At 38.0% G+C, this 16,466-nt stretch overlaps 1 protein-coding gene across 7 annotated transcripts in view; it reads right to left on the bottom strand.

Annotated features, from left to right (window-relative positions):
• The window catches only part of Gadl1 (glutamate decarboxylase like 1), a 455,087-nt gene that overhangs the window by 62,387 nt on the left and 376,234 nt on the right, over positions 1-16,466 (bottom strand). For all 7 annotated transcript variants that reach the window (XM_076868723.1, XM_076868717.1, XM_076868711.1 and 4 more), the window contains one exon: positions 7,280-7,331. In XM_076868723.1, coding sequence (XP_076724838.1) covers positions 7,280-7,331 — 52 coding nt within the window. The remainder of the gene's footprint in view (positions 1-7,279; positions 7,332-16,466) is intronic.

Here is a 16,466-nt window from a genome sequence, read left to right on the forward strand (position 1 = left end):
GATGGAGGGTGTTGGAGGTACACTGGAGAAGGAAGTGGGTATGTCTTCCTGGTTTGATATGCAAACTTCATTGGCCTCCTGGAGTCTGTGGTTCTTTTTAACAGCAAACAGCTCCAGGTGCATTCTCCCCTCAAAAGGCATCATAGCCAACTGGCATGAATGGTATTTCCTGTCATATGTCCCTCAGGTAGTTTCATGGAGGAGTGACACCAGCCAAGCATCTGGCTGCGCATGACTTCTCTAGTCACCCAGTGGGTAGCCTGCAAGGAGCTCCAAGTGATGGCACCTCTTTGGAGATGGCTTCCCTCAGTGCTTCAAAGGGTGATGCCGAGCAAATCCTGCCAGTGTTACATGATGTCAGTGAACTTCTCTGAGATCCTGTGCACTATGGTGACACCTCTCCAAAAAGGCCTGGATCTTTGTCTGGGAGAGGGCAGACAGAATATCTCTTCCTCAGGTGCTCTGTCTGGGTCCTAGGAGTGGTGGATGCTCCCTATATCAGTATTCCTGTTCTATTTGTTTGTCTTTGTGGTGCTGGGGATTGAACTAAAGGTTTGTATATGCTAGGCAAGCACTATGCCCTGAGCTACATGCCCAGCCCCGACTCCTGTACATTTTTAATTTCTCTTTCTTTCCTATGAGGCAATTCCTCATGACTGTAATTCTATGTTAATAATCTCCCCATCTCTCTCCCTCTCCCCTTGCCATATATATATATATATATATATATATATATATATATATATCCTTTCCACTTGAAATTATTGGACAGTTTTGTTCTTCTAAGTAGACCCTGATTAACATATCATTAACTATATTCATTTGATTTTCTTTTTTTCATGAGAATATCATAAAATATTTTATAACAACTCGATCTGGTGCAAAAGATGCTATATTTCACAATTTGAGGCCTAAACCTTGTAAATTTATTTCCTTTAGTAAGTTTCTGTTTAGATATTTTGGTAGTGACATTTCTGTGATTCCTTTTGCCCATTCTCTTTTAGAATGGGATGATTTCAGTGCTAAAGACATTTGAAAACCTGTAAAGCTCTTTTGACACTTCATTTCTTTGGAAGAAATTTGATGCTCCATTTGGTGGAATACCTTCACTTTAATCATTTCCAAAATTACTGAGAGTTGAAAGACAGTCTCTGAATGTTCACTAAGAACATATTTGAGTTTTTCCCCTGTCTCTTTCGCACTATAGCTTGTATTTCATACACTGGCTTTCTTCAAGACACTTCAAAGCTCTAATGAGTATTTCCAGAGCAGAACCATTCACATGCCACTTAATTTTAATTCCCTTCATATATGAAAGTATGACCTCTTGGGTATCTTGGGAAAACGCTTAGTCTATGTTCTTTAAAAACCATAAAAATGGAAAGGCATAAAAAGGAATTCATCTCTGTCGTGCAGGGTACAAAAACCCTGTAGCAACAAGAACACTGTCATAATCTTTAAATTGCCATTAGAGAAAAAAATGAATCTATCCTGGTTTTCAAATAGGAAAAAGAAACAGATATACTCCAAGGTGCTTTCATGTGAATCCCAGGATGGATTATTGAGTAAATGATAAGAGACCACTTGAGAAATCAATTCATGGTCACCAAGAGATGGCAGTTCAGTAAAACTGAGTCATATAAAAGGAGTCATCCCCTTCCTTTGCAAAGTCATTAAATCAGAATAGTAGTAATAAAAACAAATCGAGTCCTGTGCATTTTAATAAGTATGAATGTGAACTCCAGCACACAGATTCAAATAATCAATCAGGAAAATATTGAATGAAGGCAAGCTGGAATGGTGGATTATAACTGACTTCAGGCTTCCAGGTTTTAAATAAGATTGGACTACTGAAAAATGTCAAAAGCAGGCTTAGGTAGTACAAAAAGCATGGGTTTGAGACTCACAAGGATGTGGGGTTGAATTCCAAATGGTCTTTGCTTGAATATAAACACATGTTCTAAGTATCTGCTTTCTAAACTATAATACAGAGATGGAGATGGTATTGCCTGTGCCACAGCATGGGTCTGAGGAACAGAAAGATAATTTATTTTCAGTATTTGGTACCACATCTGGCTCACGGTTGCACTCTATGAGATTATTTGAGGCCATATTGGTAGAAAGAGATGACTTTTCAAGTGGATATACCGCCTCATTAAAATCAGTTGAGATATATTACTGTGTTAATTTCTGTGTAGCATATTTGAAGGGGAACACTAAATCTTGCAGAGTATCCACAGAAGGCCAACTAAACAGTACTACATAATAATCAGAATTTCCTATACTATGAATAGTCCAGAATTCCTTGAACTATGCATTGGGATGAGAACATGACTTGGTATACTCACCTCTAGAAATTCAGATGCAAGTAAGGGAGCTAGATGAGGCAGATAAACTATAATGGAGTGAGCATTACAGAAGAAGGATCTTTTCACAATATAATACCCTGGCAAAGGAATAGTGCACATGTAGAAGCCAGTGAATTCAGAGGAATGGCAAATAGAATGAAGAGGGGACAGTGTTTAATGAGAAGAGGTGAAGCTGGAAATGGAGGTGGAGGTCATATCATGTGGGGTTTCCTCATAGACCACGGTCCGGAGTCTGGGCTTGATCCCAGAGGTAATGTGGAGTCACTGCAGAGTTTCATCCTTGGGAACAGATTTTACTTTGGAAAAGCCACTCATACTACAGTATGGCGGATGGGCTGAAGAGGTCAAAGACTAGAAGTGGGACACAAGAGGCAATGAAAAGCTGAAGAGCGATGGGTTCCTGAACTAAGACAGTAGCTTTGGGAGAGGAGAAGGTAAATTCGCAATGATATATAGGGAAAACAAAAGAGAGATGATGAAATATGGGATAGAGAAAGGGGAATAAAGGGAAGGGAGGATGGGAATAGAAAAGACAGTAGAATGCATCAGACATGACTTTCCTATGTTCATATATCAACACTTTTACCAGTGAAACTCCATATCATGTTCGACCACAAGAATAGAATCCTAATTAGAATATGTTACACTCCATGTTTGTATAATATGTCAAAATACATTCTACTGTCATGTATATCTAAGGAGAACAAATAAAATATAAATTAAAAACAAGATGTTTTGCTTGGAGGGATCATAGTTCTAATGACCAAAAGGAGAATATAGAATTTTGGTAAGAAAAATGGCTATACTTCAGTGTACGAAATGTCAAATTTGAAGTGCCTGTGCAGTCTAGATAAAAATGGAAGAACACACTCATATACAAAGGACTTCTGTTTAGGAGGCAAGTCAAGGATGTAGATATATATTGAGGATATATATATATATATATATATATATATACACATCATATATTGAAGATATATATATATATATACACATCATATATTGAGGATATATGATATATATATATATATATATATATATATATCATATTAACATCAAGGGTATTCAGATAAAGAACCCTTGGAAAAGAGGAAAACTAGGAAAGAATGTCAAAGCAAACAAAACAGGAAAATTTCAAAAAGGGTAGAGTGGATAACACCTGTAAAATACTACAAATATCCAAAAAAGAAGATTAAGCACTATATGTTAGATTAGGCAATTAAGAGCCACAGCCCAGTCGGGATGAAGCATGGCATTTGCCAGAGGGAATGTTTGAAAGGTAACCCAGCAAACCACTGAGATGATGATTTGAGTTAAGCTATATATAATTGCTGTGATGCTGGATTGATTGTATTGTATATTTGACCTTTACTGTCAGGCAATGGGGTGGCTCTATTTGACGTTTACTGTCGGCAATGGGGCGGATCTTGCTGCCTCAGGCACCGGCTGCTTTGGAGTTCTCGTGGGGATTCCTGGAGGGTTCCCATTGGTTGGGGAAGGTCTGGAGGAGGGATTTCCAGTTGGTGTGGTGTGTGCCTGGAGGAGTCACGTGGGTGCCGCTGGAGAGAGGTTCCCAGGGAACGTGTGTGGAGTGTGCTGGTGGAGTTCGGAAATAAAGTTTGTTCCTGCTTGAGTGGCTCGTGATTTGTGTCCAGCCAGACTGCGGCAAAGAGGTTGTTGTGATCTAACAAATCTATATAACAAAATGACTATGTAACATAAAACACACATGCTTGACACATCTTAGTAGTAAGGTTCACTGAATACTAGAATGTGAGTAATCTGTGCTACCTTGGAGAGAGATGAACTAATGAATTCTATGCAGGAGGAAGTGTACAAGCAGAGATTGATCACCTGTTGACTACCTGCAATGGACAGGAGGCCAACCAGATGTCCTTGAAGATGCTTTATAATTCTGCAAGTCTATGAAACCTAAATACCTCTTCCTAATGTAGAACTCAAAAAGGAAAACCAAAAGTTAAATAATTAGGACTCTCCCAAGAGATGAAAATAAAATATGCGAATGATGGTATAAGAATGAATATACCTCTAGGAAAACATCTATTAGATCTTAGATCCAATCCAGGAAAAGTAGAGATATGATTTTCAGGTGACGATGAATAATGTACAATTTATTTAAAATAATAACTTTCAATCATCTTCAAGAAGATATGCATTGCTTTTGCTTGCTTCAGGATCAGATATTCAAGTGCTGGGTCCTCGATTGTTGTGTTCACTTACTGTTCTCAATGTCCTGCTTAGATTTCCCCATGCTCTCTGCTAACCACCAGTCTGTCTGTCTCTCCCTCCCTCCATCCTCCTCAACTCGACACTTGCATGTGAAATTCAAGGTGTAATTCTATTTTATTTCTTGAAATCAAATAAGAGGAAGTGGAAGACGTAGATCACATACAAAGAAATCTTTATAGGAGGTGCTGGGGATGTTGCTCAGTGCAGAGCATGAGCTACATATGCAAGAGGCCTACAGTTTAATCCCCAATACCAAATAAATAAATAAATAGACAAACAAACAAAAACACAAAGAAAACACTCCTTATAGTAGAAATTCTGGAGGATCACCTAGGAAGTCACCTTCACTGTGAGGGCCAACTGAATTCCATAGGGAAAATACTCAGGAGCAGAAGCTGCCCATTGATTAAAAACCACCCTAACTTTCTTCACAAAGATATGAATGTAATTCCCGAAAGTTGATGGTAAGAGGTTCCTTCCTCACACTGCTAAGCCTTTAGGAAGAATATTTACATAATATCTTCAGCAGCTCATCTTTTTTTCTCATCACGTTTTTTCATCATCTATCAGAAGACTGTGCAGATCCAAGGTATACAGTATTTTCCATAAGCACTATAATTCCCATTGTTAAGAGAAACTAAGGCAACTCAAATTTGAAAAAATAAAGAAATAATTCAGACTCGAGAAAATCCAAAAAGTGACTTCGACTTGACTTAAGTTAATCACATGACTGTTGTTTCTCCCCTACATGATTAGGAAGGCACCTTAAAAAACTCAACAGGTTCTTAGTAATAAGTCCATTCTTATGGCTAATGAAATTACCAACAATTCCTTGATATCCTCCAATAACTAGTTCATATTCAAAGTTCCCCAAAACTCTTCCAAAAAAAAATGAATTTTTATAGTTGGTTTGTTCAAATTAGTGTTCTACTAGTGTCTCTCATGCTGCATTTGGTTGTTAGGTATCTCTAGTCTCTTTGAACCTAAAACAATTATCACCACTTCCTCCTTTGTGTCTCTTTAACCCACTGACCTGTCAAAGGCACCAGGTTGCCTCTCTTTAGACATCCCACATTGTAAATTTGTCTTCTTGCTTCTTGGTAGTCTGACTAAAATGTCATTTAAATGTGACTTTGCAAGTTCATTTGTATCTCAGATTTTCAGGAACTTTGAAGATTTAGAACCTCCTAATCTGATGCTTCCTTTGCAGATAGTGGTAGAAGCTGTTCTCTGGATTCCCTGAGAAGTGCTTCTCAAACTTGCTGAGGACCGTCATGACATCTCACCTGGGCTACTACAACAGTGTCCTAGTTTGTCTAGTTTATTCTCTTCTTGTCCTCCCTTCACTCCACCCCATCACATTCCTCTCTCTTCATGACATCCAACATGATATTTTCAAACTGGAGTAGACGACACCCTTCTTGAAACATCTCCAGTAACTGTACTTGGAACAAGAACTGAAGGTCTTACTTTGATCAACCTGACCCACCTGATCTCCTTTCTGCCCACATTTCCAACTGCATCATGTACTTCACCCCTCTTTGTTGAAGACACCTTCTTTCCAGGGCACCAACACATCAAATTCTCTTCTACCTACAATGCTTTTCCCTCAGACATCTGCACTCATTTATCATCACTCCGGTCTCAGCTCAAAGATGAGCTTAAATGGCCCTGATCTAACCATCCAAGCCAAACCAGTGCTCCCACTCCTCATTTCAGAATTTTATCTTAATCATTTCCATTATAGCACTTGCCACACTGATAACATTTATCTGTATACTAGATTATTTCTCCTGAATAGGTGTACTTTCTTATGAGTTCTCACTACCTGACATTTTCCAAGTATCTATTCGCTTGTTCAGTGCCTTTCCGTTTCCATTTGAATGTCAGCACTATCAGGGTAGGAACATGCTCTGTCCCATCTCCAGCATACCCAGACTTGTGCCCAGCAAATAGTCATTGTTCAATATATCTTACCAAACAAATGCTCACCAAAAATTTGCTGGATTTCTTATACACAGCACAAGTTCCTAGATTGCAACCACTCAGTAATTTTATATTAGGTTTAAAAATGCAATAAGGTATAGGCTATAACAAGATCTAAGAAAACCTCACACTTTCTTTTAAATCAGAATTAAACAATATTCTCATATCTTAGAAAGAATTCCTCTAGCTTTGTAACCACCTTACTTCTTATGTGTAGCAAACAATTCAATGACATCAACAACAAAATGACTTATTTTCCCAATGCTTCAAAGCTAATATGCTCTCATTATTTTATAGAAAGAGAAAAATGTATGCATTATTGTGCGTTCTGATAATTGATTTTTCACATGCAGGCACAGTTGAATATTTGCACTACACTCATTATGCAATTTATATATCAAGATAGAGGTCATAATTTATTCACTATTATCCCTGGTAATTATTATTGAGCATTTTAATTTTCAGTACTTAAAGGCAAATGTATTCCCTGTGAATCCAACAAAGGAAAAATGCTCACTAATAGAGTAAATTAACATAATGGACTCTATGAATTAAGCTAATGACTTGTTTTTAAGTCTGCAACACAAAAACCAATGAAATATAATAGATTAGAAAATTACCACCTTTATCACTGTTGACTGACACACTGTGAGCACAATTCCACCATTACTTACTTCCATCAGTAACTTGAATCCTTCTCTTTTCTTGATTTCTTCTACTAGGTACCTAAAATTAGAAGTTACAATAATGTTTATAATTGCAATCTGAAAATGCCATGAACATGGTTGACAAGTCTGTTATTTCTGATGCAGAGACAGGGCTTTCACAGAAGAAGATAGAGCTAAGAGTATAGGTACAGGCACAGATATGGATTTGAACAGATAATTCCTGAGCCCACTGCAGTCCTCTGGGTCTCCGTGGAGAGATCCACTTTTTAATGAGATGATGTCTATCAAACATGTTAACATCAGATTTTAACTGCAGTGTGAAAGGCAAATAAAGGAGATTGGGTATATTTCTCTGACTATGTGGTTTTCACATCAATATTACAGAAGGGGGTGGTTTAGCATAGACACTTAAATTACCTCTCTTGCTTGGAAGAAAATGTTTTGGGTACAGAATCCTTACTTGTAAGTTAATTTAAGATCAACATCTTCTCCCGAGATAATTAGTATCATGTTAAGAAATAAATGGACTCTAGACATTGGCAGAATATCTTTGATGTCATCTCAAATACAAAGAGAGTTATCAACTAGAAGCAAAGGACCAGGTACATGAGGTATGGAATATGATTGGGAGAAGACTAAAATGACATTAGGAGTATAGAGTAAAATAACATTGACTCTTCTTCCCAAGCCTAGTTTTTTGTCTATATAAAAAATAAACCTGAAATGTTTGGCCTTAAAAACTAGTAATTTGATCAGAAGCCTTAAAAAGTTCACAATTTCTCCCATAGCCCAAGAGTTAATAACAAGAATCAACAAATGGGACTTACTTAAACTAAAAAGTTTTTTCTCAGCAAGAGAAACAATAAGAGAAGTAAATAGGGAGCCTACATCCTGGGAACAAATCTTTACTCCTCACACTTCAGATAGAGCCCTAATTTCCAGAATATACAAAGAACTCAAAAAATTAAACAATAAGATAACAAATAACCCAATCAACAAATGGGCCAAGGACCTGAACAGACACTTCTCAGAGGAGGACATACAGTCAATCAATAAGTACATGAAAAAATGCTCACCATCTCTAGCAGTCAGAGAAATGCAAATCAAAACCACCCTAAGATACCATCTCACTCCAGTAAGATTGGCAGCCATTAGGAAGTCAAACAACAATAAGTGCTGGCGAGGATGTGGGGAAAAGGGTACACTTGTACATTGCTGGTGGGACTGCAAATTGGTGCGGCCAATATGGAAAGCAGTATGGAGATTCCTGGGAAAGCTGGGAATGGAACCACCATTTGACCCAGCTATCGCCCTCCTCGGACTATTCCCTGAGGACCTTAAAAGAGCATACTATAGGGATACTGCCACATCACTGATCATAGCAGCACAATTCACAATAGCTAGACTGTGGAACCAACCTAGATGCCCCTTAATAGATGAATGGATAAAAAAAATGTGGCATCTATACACAATGGAGTATTATGCAGCACTAAAAAATGACAAAATCATGGAATTTGCAGGGAAATGGATGGCATTAGAGCAGATTATGCTAAGTGAAATTAGCCAATCCTTAAAAAACAAATGCCAAATGTCTTCTTTGATTTAAGGAGAGCAACTAAGAACTGAGCAGGGGGAAAGAGCATGAGGAAAAGATTAATATTAAACTGAGATGAGTGATGGGAGGGAAAGGGAGAGAGAAGGGAAATTGCATGGAAACGGAAGGAAACCCTCATCGTTATACGAAATCACATATATGAGGTTGTGAGGGGAAAGTGGGGGGGGGAGGGAGAGAACTGAACAACAACAGATGAGGTAGAGAGGGAAGATGGGAGGGGAGGGGAGGGGGGATAGTAGGGGATAGGAAAGGCAGCAGAATACAACAGTCACTAATATGGCATTATGTAAACATTGTGAATGTGTAACTGATGTGATTCTGCAATTTGTATTTGGGGTAAAAATGGAAGTGCATAACTCACTTGAATCAAATGTATGAAAGATGAGAAAATAAATAAAATAAAAGGACATAGGAGCTGAAAAAAAAAAAGTTCACAATTTCTGACCCAGTGTCTCAAATTTGGGGGTAAAAGGTAAATTAATGGTCAAAAGTGCTGAAAGAGATGTATTTGCAAGAGATTTATTGTCATCTTAAATATAATACCAAAAGCAGAAACAAAGAAAGAGGAAAACATCAAACCCAACAATAAATAAGGACTGATGTGGAAAACGGTGGTCTTCTCATGGAATTATGGTACCATGACTCTGTCACTAAATAATGTATCACCAATTAATTACTGAAGAACACACACAAAAATGTTCTTCTTGGGCCCCAACTCCCTAAGCTATAAAACTGGACTAAAACCAATCTTCCCAAGTTGAAAGTATCATTGTAAAAAATTGAATAAATCCATACACAAAATGTTGTAAAGTCAAAAAGCTATAGAAAGAGGGGGTATTTATTATCACATTATTTACTAAATGCCATTCTAGAATGTGTATACAGAATGCCTTAGGCTACAACACGCTGTTCCTTTTTTCCCAAAACTTATTTACATGGCTTCGCAAATAAGTTTCGATATTGATGTCTACATGTAGGTCTTGTCTTTGAAATGTACAAAATTTTATAAATATCCTATAAATATTAACTATTAATGTCGATTCTTTATTTTGAGCAATAAAGTGACACCACACACACACACACACACACACACACACACACTCACAAAGCATAGAGTCTCTAAATACATACCCCTGTTCCCAAATACTTTTTAGGAGGCATTATGAATTTATAAGGTTTTGGAACCTTTAGAAAAACTTCCTAACTTATAGAAAAAGTAATCCCAGTAGTTAATAAACAAACATCAGAAATAAGGCTTGAGGTCATTGTTAATTTAAAAAGATAAAATATAAAAAGAATATTAACCCATATTCCACACCTAATACTGGAAACAAATTTTAAAGAGCAGTTACATCTGGTACCATTGATCATCTGATAGAAAACTTTTATAAATCTTTTAAAGTTAATGATCCTCCTGTAAAGGTAAAATTTTTAAGCTGATTTTAAGCCGCAGAGCCAGAGTTAAATTGTAAAGGACTGGGCACTGTGAAGTTTCTAAACTGCAAGGCTTGGGTTGTAAAGTAAGAGACCATTGATATGTTAAATTCCTCGGCTACCCCGGAGCCTTTGATCTCTGTAGCTGTTAGGACAATAGCGGAGCTGCCCCAGTAAACATTCTCACTGACTCCTCTGGTGGTCTGATAACTTGGGACTTTGAGTCGCCTGGCACTAGGCACCCCGGGCCCAGAACCAATCAGTTTAAATATTCCCCCCCACTTAAGAGTAACCAATCACCCCCGTCCAATCTGTTCCCGCAAGTAAATGTGCTAATCTTGACTCAAGAGTTGTTGTTCAATTTTCCCGCGTCTCCTGTTGATTTGTTCTGATGTATGCAAAACCCCCCGCCCTCTCCAAAAGGTGTACTTAAGCTCAGCTTAACCTCTGCTCTGGGCCCTGGGCTGCTCTTCCTTTTTGTGCGAGCCGGCCTGGGGACTCAGCGCGCTGAACCGGATCCTAATAAACTCTCTCTTGCACATTGCATAAAGTTAGTCTCTTGGTGGTCTCTTCCTCCGACGCTTCGCCGGACCCTTACACTCCTATCTCTGATCAAGCAAATCACTTTGGATCTAGTATACTAGGAAAAAGATTAATATTAAGGATAATCAAAGATATAGATATGATATGCAGAAAGATAAGTATACATATGCATATATGTTGTATATAAAGTTCCCTGTGTGTGTGTGTGGTGGGGTGGGGTGTATGTGTGTGTGTGTGTGTGTGTGTGTGTGTGTATGACACAAAAACAACCAGAAACAAGATTAATATCCAAAAATTGGGAATGGTACACTAAAATATACTATAGTGACCCAGCGTAATACAATGCAGCTATTAGGAGGAATGCATTCTATCTCCTTCAGTTAAACCACAGGGATGTTGGGGATGTATTAGTAAAAGATAAAAGTGAGGTACACCAAGAATCGTGAATAATTTGATTCCATTTTTTAAATATTTTTTTTTTTAGTTGTAGACAGACACAATGGCGATATTTTATTTTTATGTAGTGCTAAGGATCGAATCCAGTACCTTCCACATGCAAGGTGAGTGCTCTACCACTGAGCTACAACCCCAGCCCCTTGATTCCATTTTTAAATAATTTTTTTAAAAGGAACAATAAGTTATCTATCCACATGCATATCTGAGCATAGAGTAAAATATGGAAGAATATACCTTATATCCTTCAAGTTTGCTTACTTTTGAGGTTAGGTAGGAATTATTAAGATTCATAGATGCAGTTACTTGTGTAATTTTTTTAAAAAGGAACTTGAAAGATAACTATAAGGCACACCACAAAGCAGACAACTACAATCTCTACCTGTGCAAAGAAATCTTTGTGAAACACCCCTTTGTTCACATTCTCAGGCACAAAAGTGCAAGCAATCCATTTACTCCAACCTCACGCTGTGATTTCATCCTGAGGAGACCCAGCTGACCTCAGCATCCAGAGGCTCTGAGTAATGTTTTGACTCTCTAGAAACCATGGCAATGACTAGGTTAGAAAAGGCTAAGATGCAGCAAATCGACTTGTAACCTGGCAACTTCTTAGCCTGCCTGAGCCTGCCTTAGTTCCTCTGGAGATGTAGGACCAAATCAGGGACATCCTTCCCTAGTAGATTGTGACTATGTGAAACTTATACCCACTATCTGTTATCTCCACTTAAAATATTTCTGTCCAACTGGTTAATGTTGCTCCTGGGAGAAAGTGTTCCAAAACAGAACTGAATTTTTCCAGTTAAAACTCTGATTTTTGCTGACCAAGTAGACCTGAGCCTTTTGTTGGGGGTCAAGGTTCCCACTGCAATCATTTTTAAAGTCTGTAAAACCTCATGTTACTCTCCAGCTGAGTTGAGACTAGAAGTGATCTGGGGAAGAGGGAAACCTGCTGTTTTATGGGTAAAAAAAGTGTAACACGAGAATTTCCAAATTATGCTTCATGGTAACCATGTTAATAGCACCACATAAAAGAGGTCCCACTGTCAAATAAACCTGAGCCCTGCCGGTCCTAACAGACTGCTTCTGTCCATGATTAGAAGTATGCCTGGCTTCATTCAGCAGGCCACTTATCAGCTGGCTGGCTGGCTTGAGAGGATCACCAGGAACCAGATATTTTCTATCATTCAGCCCACCATGCTGAGAAGTCAGTAGAGTCTCCTCTCATGTTCACAGGATGACCACCACAACTACAACTAGCAGGTCCTTGCACAAGGGTCCTCAGAGGAGAGACAAAGCGCTTTCTTTTCTTACATGCACCTCTCCATTTAGGTGAGAACATTTTCCCCAAGTGTTCACAGAATGCTTCCTGCATCTTACTGATTGAGTCATACACCCAGCCACATGTGTGGGTTGGGTTAAACCAATGCTCCCAGATGGAACACTATTATCTAAATAAAACATGGTTCTAATGGCAAGTAAGAAGAGAGCCTGGTTGTTGGGTGCCTGTTTACTGGTGACAGCAAAGTTAAAAATGTCTACTACAGGCCTCTTATTGCGTTTGTGAGCACTTGAATTTTTAAGAGAAGAATAAACACTAGTTAACATTTCCTACTCATGTTTGATCATGGAATTATTTTTTGAGGGATCATCTATTAAAATCTTCTGGAAGTCTATTATTCCACCGAGCATAGTTCCAAAATACTAGTTGAAAAAAAAAGCTATAAATAAATAGAATAAAGATCAGTAGAGTGGAGGAAAAGGAAACAGGAGAAGGGAGAAAAAGAGGGAGGGGGTAATCCTGAGGACTGAATTAAAGCAAATTATATCCAATGCTTGTATAATTATGTCAAAATGAACTCCAACATTATGTATAACTAAAATGAACTAACAAAACAGTTCATTGTTGATTGCACAAATGGTGTGACTCTACTTCATGCACAGAGATGTGAAAAATTCTGCTCCATTTGTGTACAATGAATCAAAGAGCTTTCTACTGTCGTGTAAGACTGATTAGAACTAATAAATTTTAAAAAGTTCATTGTAAAAAAAAAAAGAGAAGTACTTCTTCTATAAGGAATCTTACCCTCTTCTAAATAAATGCTTAAATGAAATGAGTTGTTAGGAAGGAATCCAAATAAATTTTGGGTCACCTCTGTCTATATTCATAGGGATGACTTATTCCTCACAACTTCTTTTTTCAATCTATGGAAACATCCTAAAAATAAGATACATTTTTTTTTAAAAAAACTATTCTTACATGGAAGAAGCCATAAAAAGATGTACATTCAGTTTTGGGGACATAATGCAGAAATCAGAAACTACTTCTATCAAAGGCAAGCCAGGGAGTGAAGTCCAAACTCCTCATTCTCCCTCCCACTGAGCCTGACACAAAAAAGAGGGAAGAAAAAATACACATCAGCACGAGTTTTTCCGCAGTCCTATTGGGGTAAATCTTATATGAATATTCTGACTTGATTCTGAAGCATATATTAATGATAATCTGGCTCCAAAGTGGTTCTCTTTCCTTTCCTTACAAATGTGTTCTCAACATTAGAGACTCTCAATTCTCCAAGTTGTTACATGAGTCCATTTAAATTTTTTGGATTTCACTTGTCTGTTTTGCAAGTTGTGCTTCTCTTTCTGGAAACAGTCTTTCTAGTCCCTTTCTCAATTCGCCAGCCACAATAGAGTCCCCTTGGACCACCCGGGACAAAGTAAGTTTCTCTTCCCATCTCATTTTATCCCTTGAAATTTCTTCTGATGGCTGCACCAAGCCTCCCAGGACTCTTGAGATTTTTCCATCTGCTTTCAGTATGCTCTGCATATATCCTATCTCATAGCTTTCCTCTGATTCATCACAGACACCCACATACTCTAGCCTACTGTGATTTTTTTTAAAAGTAACCAATTTAAAGAAAAGAATGAAAACATTGTCCTTTCTAGACTCCATCCCTCCCATTGCCTAGAGAAATCGACTAGCACAAAAGCCCCATTGTGTAACTGCTCACCTTTTCCAGACTGATAAGGATACATCCCTCAGCACTCCTGCAAGTCTATGAAATAAATTCCACCTGAGAGATTGCAGAGATTGTATGTCAAGGGACTAGATAAATGACACGCTAGAGACCAAATAAAGTAGCAGAAGGGGAGTTTCTGAGCCATGTGTTGTTGTTGAAAAGACTCACACACATGACTCTTCTGAGCCTGCTTTAAAAATCACCCCTTAGTGAGAATCCATTTAACCGGATTGCCACAACAAAGGTGCAACCAGGATGGAGAGGTGGGTAGATAGGTTGTAAGCAGATAACAGGTAACTACCCCCACCCCCTGCCCCACTGCAAAACGCCAACAACTCTTTTGGGCAAAAAAGAGAAATGCATGATCACATGCTTTGTGCTTAAAAAAAAAAAAAAAAAAAGGTGGTTTTAAACCCCAGTCCTCTTGGTTTCAATTATGCTTAATAATCAGGTTGTTTTAGGCTCCCAGTATCACTGATATTCCAATAACAAAATGAAAAAAGCTTTTCTTTGGTGGGGAGAAGGTACTGGGGATTGAACTCGGGCACTCCACCACTGAGCCACATCCTCAGCCCTACTTTGTATTTAATTTAGAGACAGATTCTCACTGAGTTGCTAAGTGCCTCGCTAATGCTGAAGCTGGCTTTGAACTCATGATCCTCTGTCCTCAGCCTCCTGAGATGCTGGGATTACAGGTGTGTGCCACCACACCTGGCTGGATAAAGCATTTTAATAATTAATATTTCATGAGAGAAATATTTTCTCCTCAATTGGAATGACAGGGTCAAATGGAAATTGGGAAAATCCTGAGATATATTTTAGGCTCATTTTTTTTCCTTCTTGCTGGACTTCTGACAACCCATAACTTCAGAATCATTGTCCTCCTAAAATCTTTGCTTTACCAGAGAAGAGGGAAAAAGCTATCTGGTTAGGACAGCAGTACTCACTCTGTTTTATTTATTTATTTGGTATTGGGGATTTAACCCCAGAGGCCCTTTTCTTTCTTTCTTTTTAATTAAATGTTACAACTTTAAAAAAAAAAAACATTTTTTTTTTAAGTTGTAGACAATACCCTTACTCATTTATTTTTATGTGGTACTGAGGATCAAACTGAGGGCCTTGCATGTGCCAGGCAAGTGTTTTACCACTGAGCTAAAATCCCAACCCAGAGAGGTCCTTTTTCATAAAGTTACATCCTGGTTATTTTTATTTTTATTTTTTTGAGACAGGGTTTCACTAAATTGCCCAGGTTGGCCTCAAATTTCAGGTTTTCTTGCCTCAGCCTCCAGAGTCACTGGGATTACAGGTGTGTACCACCTCCCACGGCCAGGGCAGGGATCATGTCTATCAAAATCTGGTCTTTAAATCTTAAAGTCAATATACAGATTTCGAGCTGGACTTACTGTGCCAGACTGTTATCTATGAAAGAATTTTATACTTTTTGGAAATAAATCAGTTAGTCTTAGAAATTATGCCAGATAGAGTTTTCTGACCATGGATGGGAATTATTTTTATTTGTTAAACTCTGAAGCAAATTCCCATTGGTCAGTAGACTTGAGGACAAAATTATTTTAACTCTAATCCTTCAGTGGTTTGAACTCTGCAGCCCACATAATCAACAGTATTCCAGAGCTAAAATATCTGCTCTTGCTTTCCCAGGGAAGAGGGAGAGAGTTAGTTTACTGTGACAGGTGAGAGCCAGTTGCTAAATAATCCAGAGTTATACAACCCACAGCTGTGAGTAGCTTTCAATTTACCATGATTAAAATATTTATACCATGGGGGTTAGGGTTGTGGCTCAGCAGTAGAGTGCTCACTTAGCATGCAGGGGCACTGGGTTGATCCTCAGCACCACATAAATGTAAAATAAAGATATTGTGTCCGCCTAAAACTAAAAAATAAATATTAAAAAAAATGTTTACACCATGGAAATTGGCAGACACTACAAACATTTTTTTTTCTTTTAGCAGCACAACACTGCATATAAGCTCAAGCAAACAGAATAGATCCCAGAATTGAGAAGATATTCTAATATTCCTAAAAAGTAGGGCCATAAAGCAACCAGTGAATTTGAAAAGAAGACATGAAAATAGAATCTTTCTATTGTTAGTTTAATATGATCTAAAGAAAC

This window comes from Callospermophilus lateralis, chromosome 1 (genome assembly GCF_048772815.1).
Source record: "Callospermophilus lateralis isolate mCalLat2 chromosome 1, mCalLat2.hap1, whole genome shotgun sequence".
Lineage (NCBI taxonomy): Eukaryota > Metazoa > Chordata > Mammalia > Rodentia > Sciuridae > Callospermophilus > Callospermophilus lateralis.